The sequence below is a fragment of the Chiloscyllium plagiosum genome, unplaced genomic scaffold (assembly GCF_037043375.1).
Source record: "Chiloscyllium plagiosum isolate Xiang-an unplaced genomic scaffold, Cpla_swu_hap1 HiC_scaffold_3, whole genome shotgun sequence".
Lineage (NCBI taxonomy): Eukaryota > Metazoa > Chordata > Chondrichthyes > Orectolobiformes > Hemiscylliidae > Chiloscyllium > Chiloscyllium plagiosum.
In genome coordinates this window covers 122714089-122728622 of record NW_028270141.1, presented here as the reverse complement: position 1 = coordinate 122728622, position 14534 = coordinate 122714089, and the positions used below count along the sequence as shown (strand labels likewise).

The 14534-nt window shown below is 52.6% G+C and overlaps 2 protein-coding genes across 9 annotated transcripts in view; one reads left to right on the top strand and one right to left on the bottom strand.

Moving 5' to 3' along the window:
• Nucleotides 1–5566, bottom strand: part of LOC148150656 (S-adenosylmethionine decarboxylase proenzyme-like) — a 52427-nt gene extending 46861 nt beyond the window's left edge. Inside the window, exon 1 of one of the 2 annotated variants that reach the window (XM_087983097.1) lies at nt 5431–5566. The gene's annotated coding sequence lies outside the window, so the exon portion shown is untranslated. The remainder of the gene's footprint in view (nt 1–5430) is intronic. The other variant, XM_087983092.1, reaches the window with a different exon arrangement.
• Nucleotides 5567–6058: 492 nt separating this feature from the next.
• The window catches only part of cdk19 (cyclin dependent kinase 19), a 388472-nt gene continuing 379996 nt past the window's right edge, over nt 6059–14534 (top strand). For 4 of the 7 annotated variants that reach the window (XR_015754380.1, XR_015754379.1, XR_015754381.1 and 1 more), the window contains exon 1: nt 6061–6973. Coding sequence is in view for 4 of the 7 variants with exons in the window: in XM_087983082.1 (XP_087839208.1) it covers nt 6846–6973 (128 nt within the window). In the remaining 3 variants the exon portion in view is untranslated. Of the gene's footprint in view, nt 6974–14534 lie in introns of all 7 variants that reach the window. The other 3 variants (XM_087983083.1, XM_087983086.1, XM_087983085.1) reach the window with 3 other exon arrangements.

Sequence of the window (14534 nt, the reverse complement as noted above, 5' to 3'; positions counted from 1 at the left end):
ATTAACGAAAGGTCCAGTTTGCACTTGACACCAAGCAACGTTTAGCTGATCCATATTTCTGCTGAAACTGAGATTTATGATTAATTCAACACTGCGTCCGTTTTAATACCTGCCAGCAATTCGACCTCAAGCATTCATCACCCCTCCCCGCCTAGACGCATCAATCCTATCACCTAGCTGACGATATGAACATAGCAGGAAGCGCACAATTGATGAACACCCCGGGGGGAGGAGAGATGGCCACCTCAAAGAAAACCAGGCCTTTCCCGGTGCTGAGAGAGGGCGCTATTCGTGGCTGTGGATGAGACTGCAAGAGCTCAGCTCTGCGGTATCGATCGATGGGAAGTAGGCGGCCATCCTTTGTACAATGTCACCCATGTGTCTGATAATTTACAAAGGGTAGCGATTCCCCATACCGAGGCGGGGGGGAAACTTGTCAACACGGGGTAGCAGTCTGTGAATTTTAAGTATTTGAAAAAATGGCCAACTCGAGGACCTCAACAAGACAATTCCCGCTCCGTGCAGGAAATGCAGTTTTAAATTCACATTAGTCATGCTGAACTATCAGGCAGCTACACAAGGTACAAAAAAGAAAGAAGCGTCTGCAATTTCTCTCTCTCCCGTTGACATACATTTCAGTCCTCCGGGGGGTAGGTTTCCCCCCTCCCACAAAAGGCGTAAATATTTGGTTTCTGTTTCGTGGGGGGGGTGGGGAGATAGGTGGGGGGGGTGGGGAGATAGTGGGGGGGGTGGGGAGATAGGGGGGGGGGGGGGGAGGGGGGGGGGGAGGGAGAGGAGAGGGGGGGAGGAGAGGAGAGGAGAGGGGGGGGGAGGAGAGGAGAGGGGGGGGAGGAGAGGAGAGGGGGGGGGAGGAGAGGAGAGGGGGGGGAGGAGAGGAGAGGGGGGAGAGGAGAGGAGAGGAGAGGAGAGGGGGGAGAGGAGAGGAGAGGAGAGGGGGGAGAGGAGAGGAGAGGAGAGGGGGGAGAGGAGAGGAGAGGAGAGGGGGGAGAGGAGAGGGGGAGAGGAGAGGAGAGGAGAGGGGGGAGAGGAGAGGAGAGGAGAGGGGGGAGAGGAGAGGAGAGGAGAGGGGGGAGGAGGAGGGAGGGAGGAGAGGAGAGGGGGAGAGGAGAGGAGAGGAGAGGGGGGAGAGGAGAGGAGAGGAGAGGGGGGAGAGGAGAGGAGAGGAGAGGGGGGAGAGGAGAGGAGAGGGGAGGGAGGGAGAGGAGAGGAGGAGGGGGGAGAGGAGAGGAGAGGGGGGAGAGGAGTGGAGAGGAGAGGGGGGGAGAGGAGAGGAGAGGGGGGAGAGGAGAGGAGAGGGGGGAGAGGAGAGGAGAGGGGGGGAGGAGAGGAGAGGGGGGGAGGAGAGGAGAGGGGGGGAGGAGAGGAGAGGGGGGGAGGAGAGGAGAGGGGGGGAGGAGAGGAGAGGGGGGAGGAGAGGAGAGGGGGGGAGGAGAGGAGAGGGGGGGAGGAGGGAGAGGGGGGGAGGAGAGGAGAGGGGGGGAGGAGAGGAGAGGGGGGGAGGAGAGGAGAGGGGGGGGAGAGGAGGAGAGGGGGGGAGGAGAGGGGGGAGAGGGGGGAGGAGAGGGGGGGGAGGGGGGGAGGGGAGGGGAGGGGGGGAGGGGAGGAGAGGGGGAGGGGAGGAGAGGGGGGGAGGGGAGGGGAGGGGGGAGGGGAGGGGGGAGGGGAGGGGGAGGGGAGGGGAGGGGGGGAGGGGAGGGGAGGGGGGGAGGGGGGGGAGGGGAGGGGAGGGGGGAGGGAGAGGAGGGGGGGAGGGGGGGAGGGGAGGGGGGGAGGGGGGAGGGGGGGAGGGGGGGGAGGGGGGGAGGGGAGGGGGGGAGGGGAGGGGTGAGGGGGGGAGGGGGGAGGGGGGGAGGGGAGGGGGGAGGGAGGGGGGGAGGGGAGGGGGGAGGGGGGGAGGGGGGAGGGGGGAGGGGAGGGGGGGAGGGGGGGAGGGGAGGGGGGGAGGGGGGGGAGGGGGGGAGGGGAGGAGAGGGGGGGAGAGGGGGGGAGGGGAGGAGAGGGAGAGGAGGGAGGAGAGGAGAGGGGGGAGGGGAGGAGAGGAGAGGGGCGGGAGGGGAGGAGGGAGAGGGGGGGAGGGGAGGAGAGGAGAGGGGGGGGAGGGGAGGAGAGGGGGGGAGGGGAGGAGAGGGGGGAGGGGAGGAGAGGGGGGGAGGGGAGGAGAGGGGGGGAGGGGAGGAGAAGGGGGAGGGGAGGAGAGGGGGGGAGGGGAGGAGAGGGGGGGAGGGGGAGGAGAGGGGGGGAGGGGAGGGGAGGAGAGGAGAGGGGGGGGGGAGGAGAGGAGAGGAGAGGGGGGGGGGGAGGAGAGGGGGGGAGGGGAGGGGGGGAGGGGGAGGGGGGGGGGAGGGGAGGGGGGGGAGGGAGGGGGGGAGGGGAGGGGGGGGGGGGAGAGGGGGGGGGAGAGGAGAGGGGGGGGGGAGGGGAGGGGAGGGGGGGAGGGGAGGGGGGAGGGGGAGGGGGGGAGTGGGGGGTGGGGGGGGGGGAGGGGGAGGGGGGGGGTGGGGGGGGGAGGGAGGGGGGAGGGGAAGGGGGGAGGGGAGGGGGGAGGGGAGGGGGGAGGGGAGGGGGGGGAGGGGGGGGAGGGGAGGGGAGGGAGGGGAGGGGGGGGAGGGGAAGGGGGGAGGGGTGGGGGGAGGGGAGGGGGGAGGGTGGGGGGGGAGGGGAGGGGGTGGGGGTGGGGAGGAGGGGAGGGGAGGGGTGGGGGGGAGGGGAGGGGTGGGGGGAGGGGAGGGGTGGGGGGGAGGGGATGGGGAGGGGGGGGGGGGGAGGGAGGGGGGGGAGGGGAGGGGTGGGGGGAGGGGAGGGGTGGGGGGAGGAGAGGGGGGGTGGGGGGAGGGGGAGGGGAGGGGGGGGGGGGGGAGGGGTGGGAGGGGGGGAGGAGGAGGGGGGGAGGAGAGGGGGGGAGGAGAGGGGGGGAGGAGTGGGGGGAGGAGAGGGGGGGAGGAGGGGGGGAGGAGAGGGGGGGAGGTGGGGGGGGGAGGAGAGGGGGGGAGGGGAGGGGGGGGGAGGAGAGGGGGGGAGGGGAGGGGGGGAGGGGGGGGGGGAGGGGAGGGGGGGAGGGGAGGGGAGGGGGGGAGGGGAGGGGAGGGGAGGAGAGGGGGGGAGGGAGGGGAGGGGAGGTGAGGGGGGAGGGGAGGGGAGGGGAGGAGAGGGGGGGAGGGGAGGAGAGGAGAGGGGGGGAGGGGTGGAGAGGAGAGGGGGGAGGGAGGAGAGGAGAGGGGGGGGGGGGAGGAGAGGTGAGGGGGGGAGGGGAGGGGAGGTGGGGGGGGAGGAGAGGGGGGGGGGAGGGGAGGAGGGGGGGGTGGGGAGGTGGGGAGGGGAGGAGAGGGGGGGAGGGGAGGAGGGTGTGGGAGGGGAGGAGAGGAGGGGAGGGGGGAGAGGTGAGGGTGGGAGGTGAGGAGAGGGGGGGAGGAGAGGTGGTGGGAGGAGTGGTGTGGAGGGGGGAGGGGTGGGGGGGGGGAGGAGGGTGGGGGGGGGGTGAGGGTGGGGGGGAGAGGGAGGGTGGGGGGAGAGGGGTGGGTGGGGGGGAGAGGGGGTGGGGGGGGGGAAGGGAGGGTGGGGGGGGGGAAGGGGTGGGGGGGGGGATGAGGAGGGTGGGGGGAGAGGGAGGGTGGGGGGGAAGAGGGGGGTGGGGGGAGGGGTGGGTGGGGGGGAAGAGGGAGGGTGGGGGGGATGGGGAGGGTGGGGAGAGGGAGGGTGGGGGGGGAGAGGGGGGTGGGGGAGGGGGGGAGAGAGGGGGCGGGAGAGAGGGGGCGGGTGAGAGGGGGGGGAGAGAGGGGGCGGGGAGAGAGGGGGCGGGAGAGGGGGCGGGAGAGAGGGGGCGGGAGAGAGGGGGCGGGAGAGAGGGGGCGGGAGAGAGGGGGCGGGAGAGAGGGGGCGGGAGAGAGGGGGGCGGGAGAGAGGGGGGCGGGAGAGAGGGGGGGGGGGAGAGAGGGGGGGGGGAGAGAGGGGGGGGGAGAGGGGAGGGGGGGGGGAGAGGGGGGGGGAGAGGGGGGGGGGAGAGGGGGGGGGGGGAGAGAGGGGGGGAGAGAGGGGGGGGAGAGGAGAGGGGGGGGAGGGGAGGAGAGAGAGGGGGGGAGGGGAGAGAGGGGGGGAGGGGAGGAGAGGGGGGGAGGGGAGGAGAGGGGGGGGAGAGAGGGGGGGGGGGGGAGAGGGGGGGGGAGAGAGGGGGGGGGGGAGAGGGGAGGAGGGGAGAGAGGGGGGGGAGAGGGGGGGGGGAGGGGGGGAGGGGAGGAGAGGGGGGGAGAGAGGGGGGGGGGGAGAGGGGGGGGGAGAGAGGGGGGGGGAGAGGGGAGGGGAGGAGGGGAGAGAGGGGGGGGGGAGAGAGGGGGGGGGGGAAGAGGGGGGGGGAGTGGGGGGGGGGGAGAGAGGGGGGGGGAGAGAGGGGGGGGGGGAGAGAGGGGGGGGGGGGGGAGAGGGGGGGGGGGAGGGGAGGGGAGGAGGGAGAGAGGGGGGGGGGGAGGGGAGGGGAGGAGGGGAGAGAGGGGGGGGGGGAGAGGGGGGGGGGAGGGGGGGGGGGAGAGGGGGGGGGAGAGGGGGGGGGAGAGAGGGGGGGGGAGAGAGGGGGGGGGGGAGGGGGGGGGGGGAGGGGGGGGGGGGAGAGAGGGGGGGGGAGAGAGGGGGGGGGAGAGGGGGGGGGAGAGGGGGGGGGGGAGGGGGGGGGGAGAGAGGGGGGGGGAGAGAGGGGGGGGGGAGAGGGGGGGGGGGGAGGGGGGGGGGGGAGAGGGGGGGGGGGGAGAGGGGGGGGGGGAGAGGGGGGGGGGGGAGGGGGGGAGGGGGGGGGAGAGGGGGGGGGGAAGAGATGGAGGGGAGGGGGGGGAAGAGGAGGGGAGGGGGGGGAAGAGGGAGGGGAGGGGGGGGAAGAGGGAGGGGGAGGGGGGGAAAGAGCGGAGGGGAGGGGGGGGAAGAGGTTGGGGGGGGGGGGGGGGGAGAGAGGGGTGGGGTGGAATCACGCCCCGTGCCCGCCGGGGCCGCCTCCCCTTCCAGCGAGGCCTCTCACCCGGGAGTGAGCTCACCCCACATCCCTCCCCTCCCCCCCCCCCCCCACCCCCACCCAACCAACCACCTCAACACAACACCACACACCAACCCAGCCAGCAACCCCCTCCAAAAAACCCAAAAGTTTCGATGAGGGAATTTTCTTCTGGGGAAAAACGATTTTAAATAAACGTTGAATTTTGAAGGAGTAAATCATCCAGCATTCCCTGCGCGCGCGCGCGGGGGGGACAGAGACTTGTGGCGTATCTCCAACGCCGTTTACGTCTCAGACTCTCACACCCCAGAGAGAGAGAGACACACACACAGAGAGAGAAAGGAGACGGTGGGGAGGGTTTTTTTGGGGAGGTTTTTTTTTGGGCGAGGGTTTCTGAAGTTTCCGAGCCGCTCTCCCCCCCCCCCGGGGCCCAGGTTTACCTTGGAATGGTCCGGGAGGTCTCCCGATCCCGTGCACAAATCCTGCTGCCGAGAAAACCACACCTCCAGCAGCTTCTCGGTCCCTTCGAAAAAGTGTGCACCGTTTTCCATCGTGAAACAACGAAAAAAAGGAAAGAAAAAAAACTCTCCCCTTCCTTTTCTCCCCCTCCTCCGAATCCTTTTTTTTACAAAAAAATCCTGCCCCCCCCCCTTCTTTTTTCCCCTCTTTCTGGTAAAAAGCTTAATAAGTTAGTGTCAATTGCTCTGTTTTAGTGGGTTCTTTAGCGGTCCGGTTTCTGTTTTTGCTTTTTTTAAAAAGATTTTTTTGTAAAAGATGTTTATATAATTTTATAATTGCCCCCAATTCCGATCCCTCTACACAGAGAATTGCTTACAGCGAGCGCTAGCTAATGTCGCCGGCCATACTGTGACTAGCAGCGAGGCAGCAGGCGGCACGGCCTTTTATAACCTCTGCCTTCCTCCTTCCCCTCCCCCGTCCCTCGCCAACCCAATCCCTTCACCGCCCTCCCGTCCTTTGCCCCGCCTCCTTCCCGACGGCACAATGGAACGCCTGTGACGTCACCGGCCTGGCAGGACGAGCGCGAAACCACACCCCCCCCCCACCACCCGAGCCAAACGAACGTACCGCCGGCTCGAGCCGCAGTCAAACCGTTGGTTCTGCCGCGCGCCAATCGAGTGTCCAATTCAAAAAGAAGCTGCAGGTTGAAAAAGAGAAAAGCACCATTCCAAATAAAACCCCCGATCACATTTATCACTCAATAAAACGCATCGCAGTTGATTTCACTTTTCTTCCCCCTCCCCACTTCTTTCGAGCCGAATCCTAACGCTATTGGTTAGTTTCACTATCAGTCACATTTATTGCAGGGCTCGATCGCAAGAAGGCGGGAAGGTGACAGATGCATTTAATTCTCATAAATAAGGGAATATTGAAGGCTTACGGCGTTGTTTATTCGAATATCTCATCTCTGTTTATTGATTTCAGTATCCTGGTGATTCTGCAAGACTCTTTACCCTTCCCCACTCCCACCCCTCTCCCGCTCTCCTTGGACTAACTGTCTTTACTTTTGGGATCCGAAAACGGTCAACCCTTTCGCAGCAATGAGTGACGGGAATTGTAGTCTTTGTTGCCGGGATGCAGCCGCACTCGTAAAGCGCCAGTCACAGGTCAAAGGACTACAAATACCGGCATGCCTCGCGGTCCGCCATTGTCTGCCGCTAACGTCAACATAACAAACCCATGGTTAAATGTCGCTGGGCGAACTTGTTGTGAGAGACACAAAAAAAACACGAAATAAGGAAATGATCGGTGTTCATTTTAAATAATCCAGCCCGTTTCCCTTCCTCCCCACTTCAAGAGGCGTTGAAAGTATTTATGCATTTATGGAGTGACAGTCATGGATTACGATTTTAAAACGAAACTAGCGGCAGAGCGAGAGAAAGTAGAAGATCTGTTTGAATATGAAGGTTGCAAAGTGGGTCGTGGTACCTACGGTCATGTTTACAAAGCTAAAAGAAAAGATGGGTAAGAAATTAATGCCTTCAGGCGTGGTGCTGCTGAAGGCGTCTAGTAACAATGTTGTCTTCTTTAAAGTTTATTTCTGGCTTACTCGGTTCACGTGCTGCAAGACCAATGTTGCTGTTTCTGGTTTGTAAATATACCCTCACACCTTGTGTTTACAATTCCTAATAGTAACCCGTTTATTCAAGCCAAGGCCTCCAGCCCTCATAACGATTATTTTGGAAACTATGCATTTATTGATAGCTGTATTGATGTGATATGAAACAGACTACTTCCTAAGTTTTCTTTTATTTTACAGCTTGTTTAGTAAATGTTTTTTCTCGGCTGACCGCCAGCTGTAAAAACAGTGCTACTCATAATGTCAGATTGCATTACACTTTGGAACTGTCAAATTAAAATGTAAGCTTGTCTTCCATGTTTCATACCACTTAGGTACTCAGAAGCCCTAACTCTTGACTGTGTTTCTGAATATTAGGTACTGTATTTTGTGACTGTACTCATAAGTAAGTACTGCACAATGTATTTATTTTTCTTTCATCGCTTGATAGAACTGTAGACTTTACTTTCATGCATCAAATTAGATATGATAACAGAAATTTGCGATGATGTAGCTGCTAATGTCAATTAATGTTCCAAGGCACAGTGAATAAGAGAAATAGGTGCTGAGCATTTGTAAGTATGTTAGATGTGTTGACTTAAAGTATTATTCAAAATCTGGGGCTTCGCAAATACATTTGAAGTTAGATTGTTTTAGATAGCGAATATAAATCTTTTGTTATGAACTGCACCCCTCTCCCTGGCAACAGTTTGATGTTGTCAGTCTGTTTGCAACTCTGGTATTATGTCTGATCTAGTCGTGAGCTGACATCATATTTATGTTATCTCAAAGACAGCTTGATTCCGCCTCAGTAATGTCTTGATTTTACCCTTTTTGCAGCTTTCATTAGTAGCTATAATCCCATTCTATGCTTTCATTACCTATAGACTTGACTATTCCAATGCACTCCTGTTTTAAAACCCACGTTTTACTCTTTATAAGCTTGAGATCAAGGAGGTCTTGCAGTATAGTTGTTAGCACCTTTGCTTCTGAGTCACAAGGTCTGGGTTCAAGTCACATGCCAGGATTTGATGGTCTTGAAAGATGAGTTCATAACATGGCCAAACAGTTGATTTATCAACCTGTAAATCTTCTGACTTGACTTTAGCAGGCAGTAAGGATAAGAGAGGATTCCCGGTCAGCCAGAATTGTGCGATATTTGCAACAGCGTCCCCAAACTAAAAGATAAACTCTTGCTATGGCTGTGCTACCTGACAAATATCCTGTCTGCTTCGAGCGCTGAGAAAAACTCGTGGTCATCCAAAACTCTGCTTTCCATATCTGTCCTGATGAATGGTCCTAATCTGAAACATTAACTCTCCTGCTCCTCTGATGCTGCTTGACCTGCTCTACTATTTCCAGCTCCATCCTTTATCAACTGTCCTCCCAGCAGCATTACACAGAGAGGTGGCCTTTGTTGGTGACTACAAGCACTAGGATCCAGGAGGTGGCCTGATGGGTTCAGGGAAGAGGTGAGAGTGGGATTAGTGATCGCTAGATCAGTGGGAGCTATAACTTATGGATGGTCATTCCGGAAAGAGTGTCATTGACAGACCAGCCCATTTGAAGCCCTGAGTAGGGTGAGCTGTGGATCCCCAACTCTCCATTAGTCCTGGAACTCTTCTCATTGGCCCTAGTATTGTTGCTGAGTGGAAAGACACCTAAAGTGTTCAATAATTAGTCACTGGAGGCCTGCATTGTTGGTGGCAGGACTGTGCCAGGCTCCAGCTGTTGCCTGTATAATTGTGTTCTGGGCGGGGAAAGTGGTGTGAATCTAGCTGTGGAGTTTATGGGATGGCCCCACTCTGTATTGCTCACCCAGTCCCCCATTTGTCTGTGTTAAGAATATTGTAATTCAAGCCCGTTTTTTTTCTCCACTGTTTAATCAGTTTTGTTTCAAATTTCCACCATCTGTGGTATTTTGCTTTTGCTTTCTTAAATAGTATTTTGTTACATTTTCAGAAAAAGTGTTTATAATGAATGTAGCAGTTGAGTTCAGGAACACTGTGTACAGTGAAGACAAACAGCAATTGAAAGTGTGGCCAGACAAATTGTTTATTGTGATTTTGGTAGGTGGAACAAGGACACTGAGAATTTGCGTTATTGCTTGAAGAATGTTTTAAACTCACTGATATTCATCGGTGAATATCAGTGAGTTAGTTTAGAATAAAATAAAGCCAGATTGAGTATCTAGCTTTCGCGTTTGTGCCTTGATTGCTGAATTGCAGAATCGCAGAAATATAATAATACAGAGGGAGGCCATTTGGCCTATTGTGCTTGCACTATCTCTATTATCAAGTGACAATCTCCTGCCTTTGGCCCATAACCCTGCGCATCCTGACTATTAAAATAATCATCCAATACCCTCTAGAAGGTCTCAGTTGAACTTACCTTCACCATATTTTCAGGCAGTATATTCCATACCCTTACTTCTCACATATCTGTTTGCTTACACATCACTTTAAAACGATGCCCTCTCAATCTTGTTTCTTTTACAAGCAGTAACAAGCTTCACCCTATCTATTCTCTCCTGTTCGTTCATCATTTTGAAATTCTCAATCAGAACCCCCTCTCAGCCTTCTCTCCAGAAACATAGGCACAGTTTCTTTAATCTGTCCTCATGGCTGAAGTTTCTCATGCCTGGAACTATTCTAGTAAGTTGCTTCCAAACTCTGTCCAATGTATTTGCAACTTTCTTATAATGTCACATCTACAACTGTACAACTAAGATCATATAACTGTCTTGTACAAGTTCAATATCACTCCATACTCTAAGTTCCTATTAATAAAGTGGAGAGCACTGTATGCTTTATTAACTGCCCTGTCCACCTGTCCTCCTACCTTCAATGATCTATGCAAATATACATCAAGATCTTCTGTTCCTGCATTTCCTCTAGAATTGTACTCACTGCTTTATATTGTCTTTCAATATTCTTCCAATTACTGTGCATTCCCACACTTTCTGCATTGAATCTCATGTGCCACTAACACATCAATGTCCTATCCTCCTCAAAATTTACAATTCTTCCAAGTGTAATGTCATCTGCAAACTTGGAAATTATCCCTTGCACACCAAGGTTCAGATCAATTAATATGTATCAGGAAAAGCAAGGGTCCCAATATTGACCTGGGGAACTCTGAACCTTCCTCCAGCCCAAAACCGATCCATTGATCATTATGGTTTTCTAATAACTCTGCCAATTTTGTATCCTCCTGCACCCTTCAGTGTAGCATCCATAAAGAATAATGAAACCACAATCTTTTATCTTTTCACTTTTGCTACGTTATAAACTTTGTGATTGGCATTAAGAAATGCTTCTGTATATTTTTTCAATTGCAGTCTCAAATCAAACTGAAATCTTTTAGTTCTTTATTATGCATTGGCATTCAGGCAGAGGTGGCATTCTTCATTTTCCAAACACTGTCAGCAGTACATATTATATAGTTTAAAGAAAAAGTGATTCAAAATCAAAAGGAAGCTGCAAGAATTTATTGATGATCTAACCTAAGCCAGATGATGGGTTCTCTCGAAAGGTTCAATGGTATTATCATCACTGAATCCTCCATTATCAACATCGTGGGGTTACCATTGACTAGAAACTGAATTGTACCAGCTATATGCAACATACCATGGCCTGGAAGAACAAGTCAGATGCGAGGGCATAAGTGACGAATAACACAATTTCTATCTTCCCGAAGTTTTTCCGCTATTCACGAGAAACAAGTCAGATGTATGATGGAATACTTTCCACTTGCTAAATGAACGCAATTCCGACAATGTTTTGGTTTGACACCGTCCAGGACAAAGCAGTTGGCTCATCCACCACCTTCACTTCTTTCACAAGAACATGCTATTGCCACTGCACAATCTACAAGATGTATTGTAACAACTCATCAAGGCTCCCTTGACAGCACCTGTGGAGGGTATGAAAGTGATGGGTTTCTCTGTAGTTTCAACCTGGCTGATTATCTGCCGTTCCTTACCAGGATGTAGCGATGAAAGTAGGAGTGAAAGATTCTGGCCAATATGTTCTGTGGAGTTGGAACAATTATGTGTAACTTAAAGTTTTAGGCTGACTGACATTTGTTGGAATTTATGATGAAAGATCTGATAGCAGAGCATTTAGAAATGCATAATATAATCAAGCATAGAGCATGATTTCATGGAAGGGAAATTGTGCCTCACAAATTTACCAGAATTCTTTGAAGAGGTAATAAGCAGGATCAGTCAGGGGAAACTAGTAGCTGTGTTATATTTGGAATTACAAAATCCATTTGCTCAGGTATTGCACATAAGACTACTTAATGAGATAGGTGCACATCATGTTGGGGAATACTATGTTAGTATGGACAGGGAATTAGTTAACAGAGACTGAGATGGATAAGGGAGACATTTGCAGGATGGTTGGAGTTTTCCAGGGATCAGTGCTGGGGTCATGATTACTTATAATATTTAGTAACAACTTGGATGACGCAACAGAATGAACTATTGCAGATGACACAAGAATTTGGTGGGAAGGCAAGTGAGGAGGATTACACAGAATCTGCAGAGAGATATAGACAGGTTAAGCGAGTGGATAAAAACTTGGTGGTTGGAATATCATGTGGGAAAATGTGTGGTCATGCACTTTGACAGGAGGAATAAAAGAGCTGCAAGGTATTTAAATGAAGAAAGATTGCAAAAAGCTGCAGAAGAAAGGGATTTGGGGATCCTCATGCATAAGTCACAAAAAGCGAGCATACAAGTTCATATGCTAATTGGGAAGGTTGGAATTTTTTTCAAAGGGAATAGAATATAAAAGTAGTGAATTATTACGAAAACTATTAAGGCACCAAATAGACTACACCCAGAATAAAGTGAAAGATATGCTGGCATTTGAGGCAGTCTAGAGAAGGTTTACAAGGTTGATCCCAGGCATGGAAGGTTTTTCTTATGAGAAAACAATGAGTAGGTTGGACCTGTACTCATTGGAATTTGGATGAATGTGTGGGTGACCTTATTAAAATATACAAGATTCTTAGGGGGCTTGACAGAGTAGATTTGAGAGGGTATTTCACCTTGTGGGAGGATCTAGAACCAGACGGCATAATCTCACTAAGGATGCACCCACTTAAGTCAAAGATTAGCAGGAAATTCTTATCTCCATGTAGTGAATCTGGATTTTGTTACCACAGAGGGTGTAGAGACTATGTTGTTATGTATATTCAAGGCTGACATAAACTGATTCCCTAATGATTAAAAATCTATGGTTAGAGGGAAATGGCAGGAATGTGGAGTTGAGCATTATCAGATCAGCCATTAACTCATTGAAAGGCAGAGGAGACTTTCGCTTCTTCGTTTTCTGATGTTATTTGCCAAATGGATTGTCAGCTTTGCTCCTACTCCAGTTATTGACAGAGTTCCGATTCAGTAATTGCACCTTGTATGATGCAAAACTAGTATATGATTAAGAATCTTCAGAGGGATGGTTGATTAACAAGTTAATACTTCTTGCAAATATTCAGGTCAGTTATTAAGCATTGAAATTTTCTGAAGACATGCTAACTGTGACAGCCTTAGAGAGAAAATATTTTGCTTCACTTTGAAGATTAGATTTGTATAAGTTTATCAGATCTGAGTGTTTAGTTTTCATTTTTTGTCAATTGCTATCTATCTGATTGCCACTAATCAAGTAATCCCTTTACCTGTCATTGGTTGCTGTTACTTGGGCAAAACCTGTATTATATATAAACAGCCACAAAATGGTCTCAGAGGTATACCTATCTAGATATAAATTAAGTTTTCTATGGCTGGTTACAACATTGTGTCAACCATTGCTCAATGTGACATGCCCAAAGATGTGCATGGGCTATACTAAGTTGCCCATGCTAAATTGCCCTGTAGCATCTACGATAGGCGGGATAGGTATGCTAGCCATAATAAATGTGATGTTGTGGGGTCTGGGTGGGAAGATGTTTGGAGGGTTGGTGCAGACTCAGGGGCCAAAAGGCCTCTATCTGCAGCGTAGGGATTTTATGACTCTGAACAGACCAAAATGAAAAATATATTATTGAAATTGATGAACTCATCCTTAAACATATTTTTAAAAGTTGTTTCAACTTCAAGTTTAAGAAAGTGATTAGCAAAGTCAATGGTATTCTGGGATCTATTATTGTTTTTGCAAAAATATACTTTATTCATAAAATATTACTAAGTCCATAGCAAAACAATTCAAATCAAACGTTACAGAAAGTACAATACAAATATATTTTTCAGTTAAGCACTTTACACTGCCAGAAACCTGATACAAAATTGGAACATATATTAAATATGACAACCAACTATTTATGTTCCCATACTCTCATTCAACAGTTTTATGTTCCTTTTATTTCAGGAAAGATATACTGGGAAACTCACAAGGCTGATACCAGCTATGGAAGGATTGTCTTATGAGTATAGGTTGAGTAGGTTGGGCCTAAACTGGGCGGCACGGTGGCACAGTGGTTAGCCCTGCTGCCCCACAGCGCCGGAGACCCGGGTTCAATTCCCACCTCGGGCGACTGACTGTGTGGAGTTTGCACATTCTCCCCGTGTCTGCGTGGGTTTCCTCCAGGTGCTCCGGTTTCCTCCCACAGTCCAAAGATGTGCAGGTTAGGTGAATTGGCCATGCTAAATTGCCCGTAGTGTTAGGTAAGGGGTAAATGTAGGGGTATGGATGGGTGGCGGGTCGGTGTGGACTTGTTGGGCCGAAGGGCCTGTTTCCACACTGTAATGTAATCTAATCTAAATGCATTAGAATTTGGAAGAATGAGAGGTAATCTTATTGAAACATGCAGGATTCTAAGGGAACGTGGCAGGGTAGATGCGGAAAGGTTGTTTACCTTACCTTTACACTAGATCTAGAGGGCATCGTCTCAGAATAAGGGGTTGCATATTTAAGATAGAAATAAAGAGGTGATGAACCTGTGGGATCCTTTATCACAGAGGAATGTTGAGGCTGAGTCATTATGTATATTTAAGGCTGAGATAGACAGGTTTCAATCAGTAATGGAATCAAGGGTTACTGGAAAAAAGCAGGAAAGTTGAGTTGAGGATTATCAGATCAACCATGAACTAGTTGAATAGAGGAGCAGAATTGATAGACTTCTGGTCTAACCTTGACAAAAGCCACTGCATCTCTATCAAGATTTTCTTTGCAAAGGCACATTACAGAAGGAGGTGTGCGACAGTCCACCTGTTAACTTTTCCCCAACAAATACGTGAGTGGTAGTATTCCCATGTATGTCCTTGTCTTTCTAGATGGAAATGGTCATGGGTTTTAAAGCTGAGACCATTTCATGTTTAAGAATAATAATTAGCCAGGTGATTAAAAGAAAGAGAAATAGTGACAAAGTGACTCATAGATCAAGACTGCTATCTGTGAAGTGGACAAACATTAACATGGAACTATTTTGCTAATACCCTAATTTATATGTTGGTAATTTCCT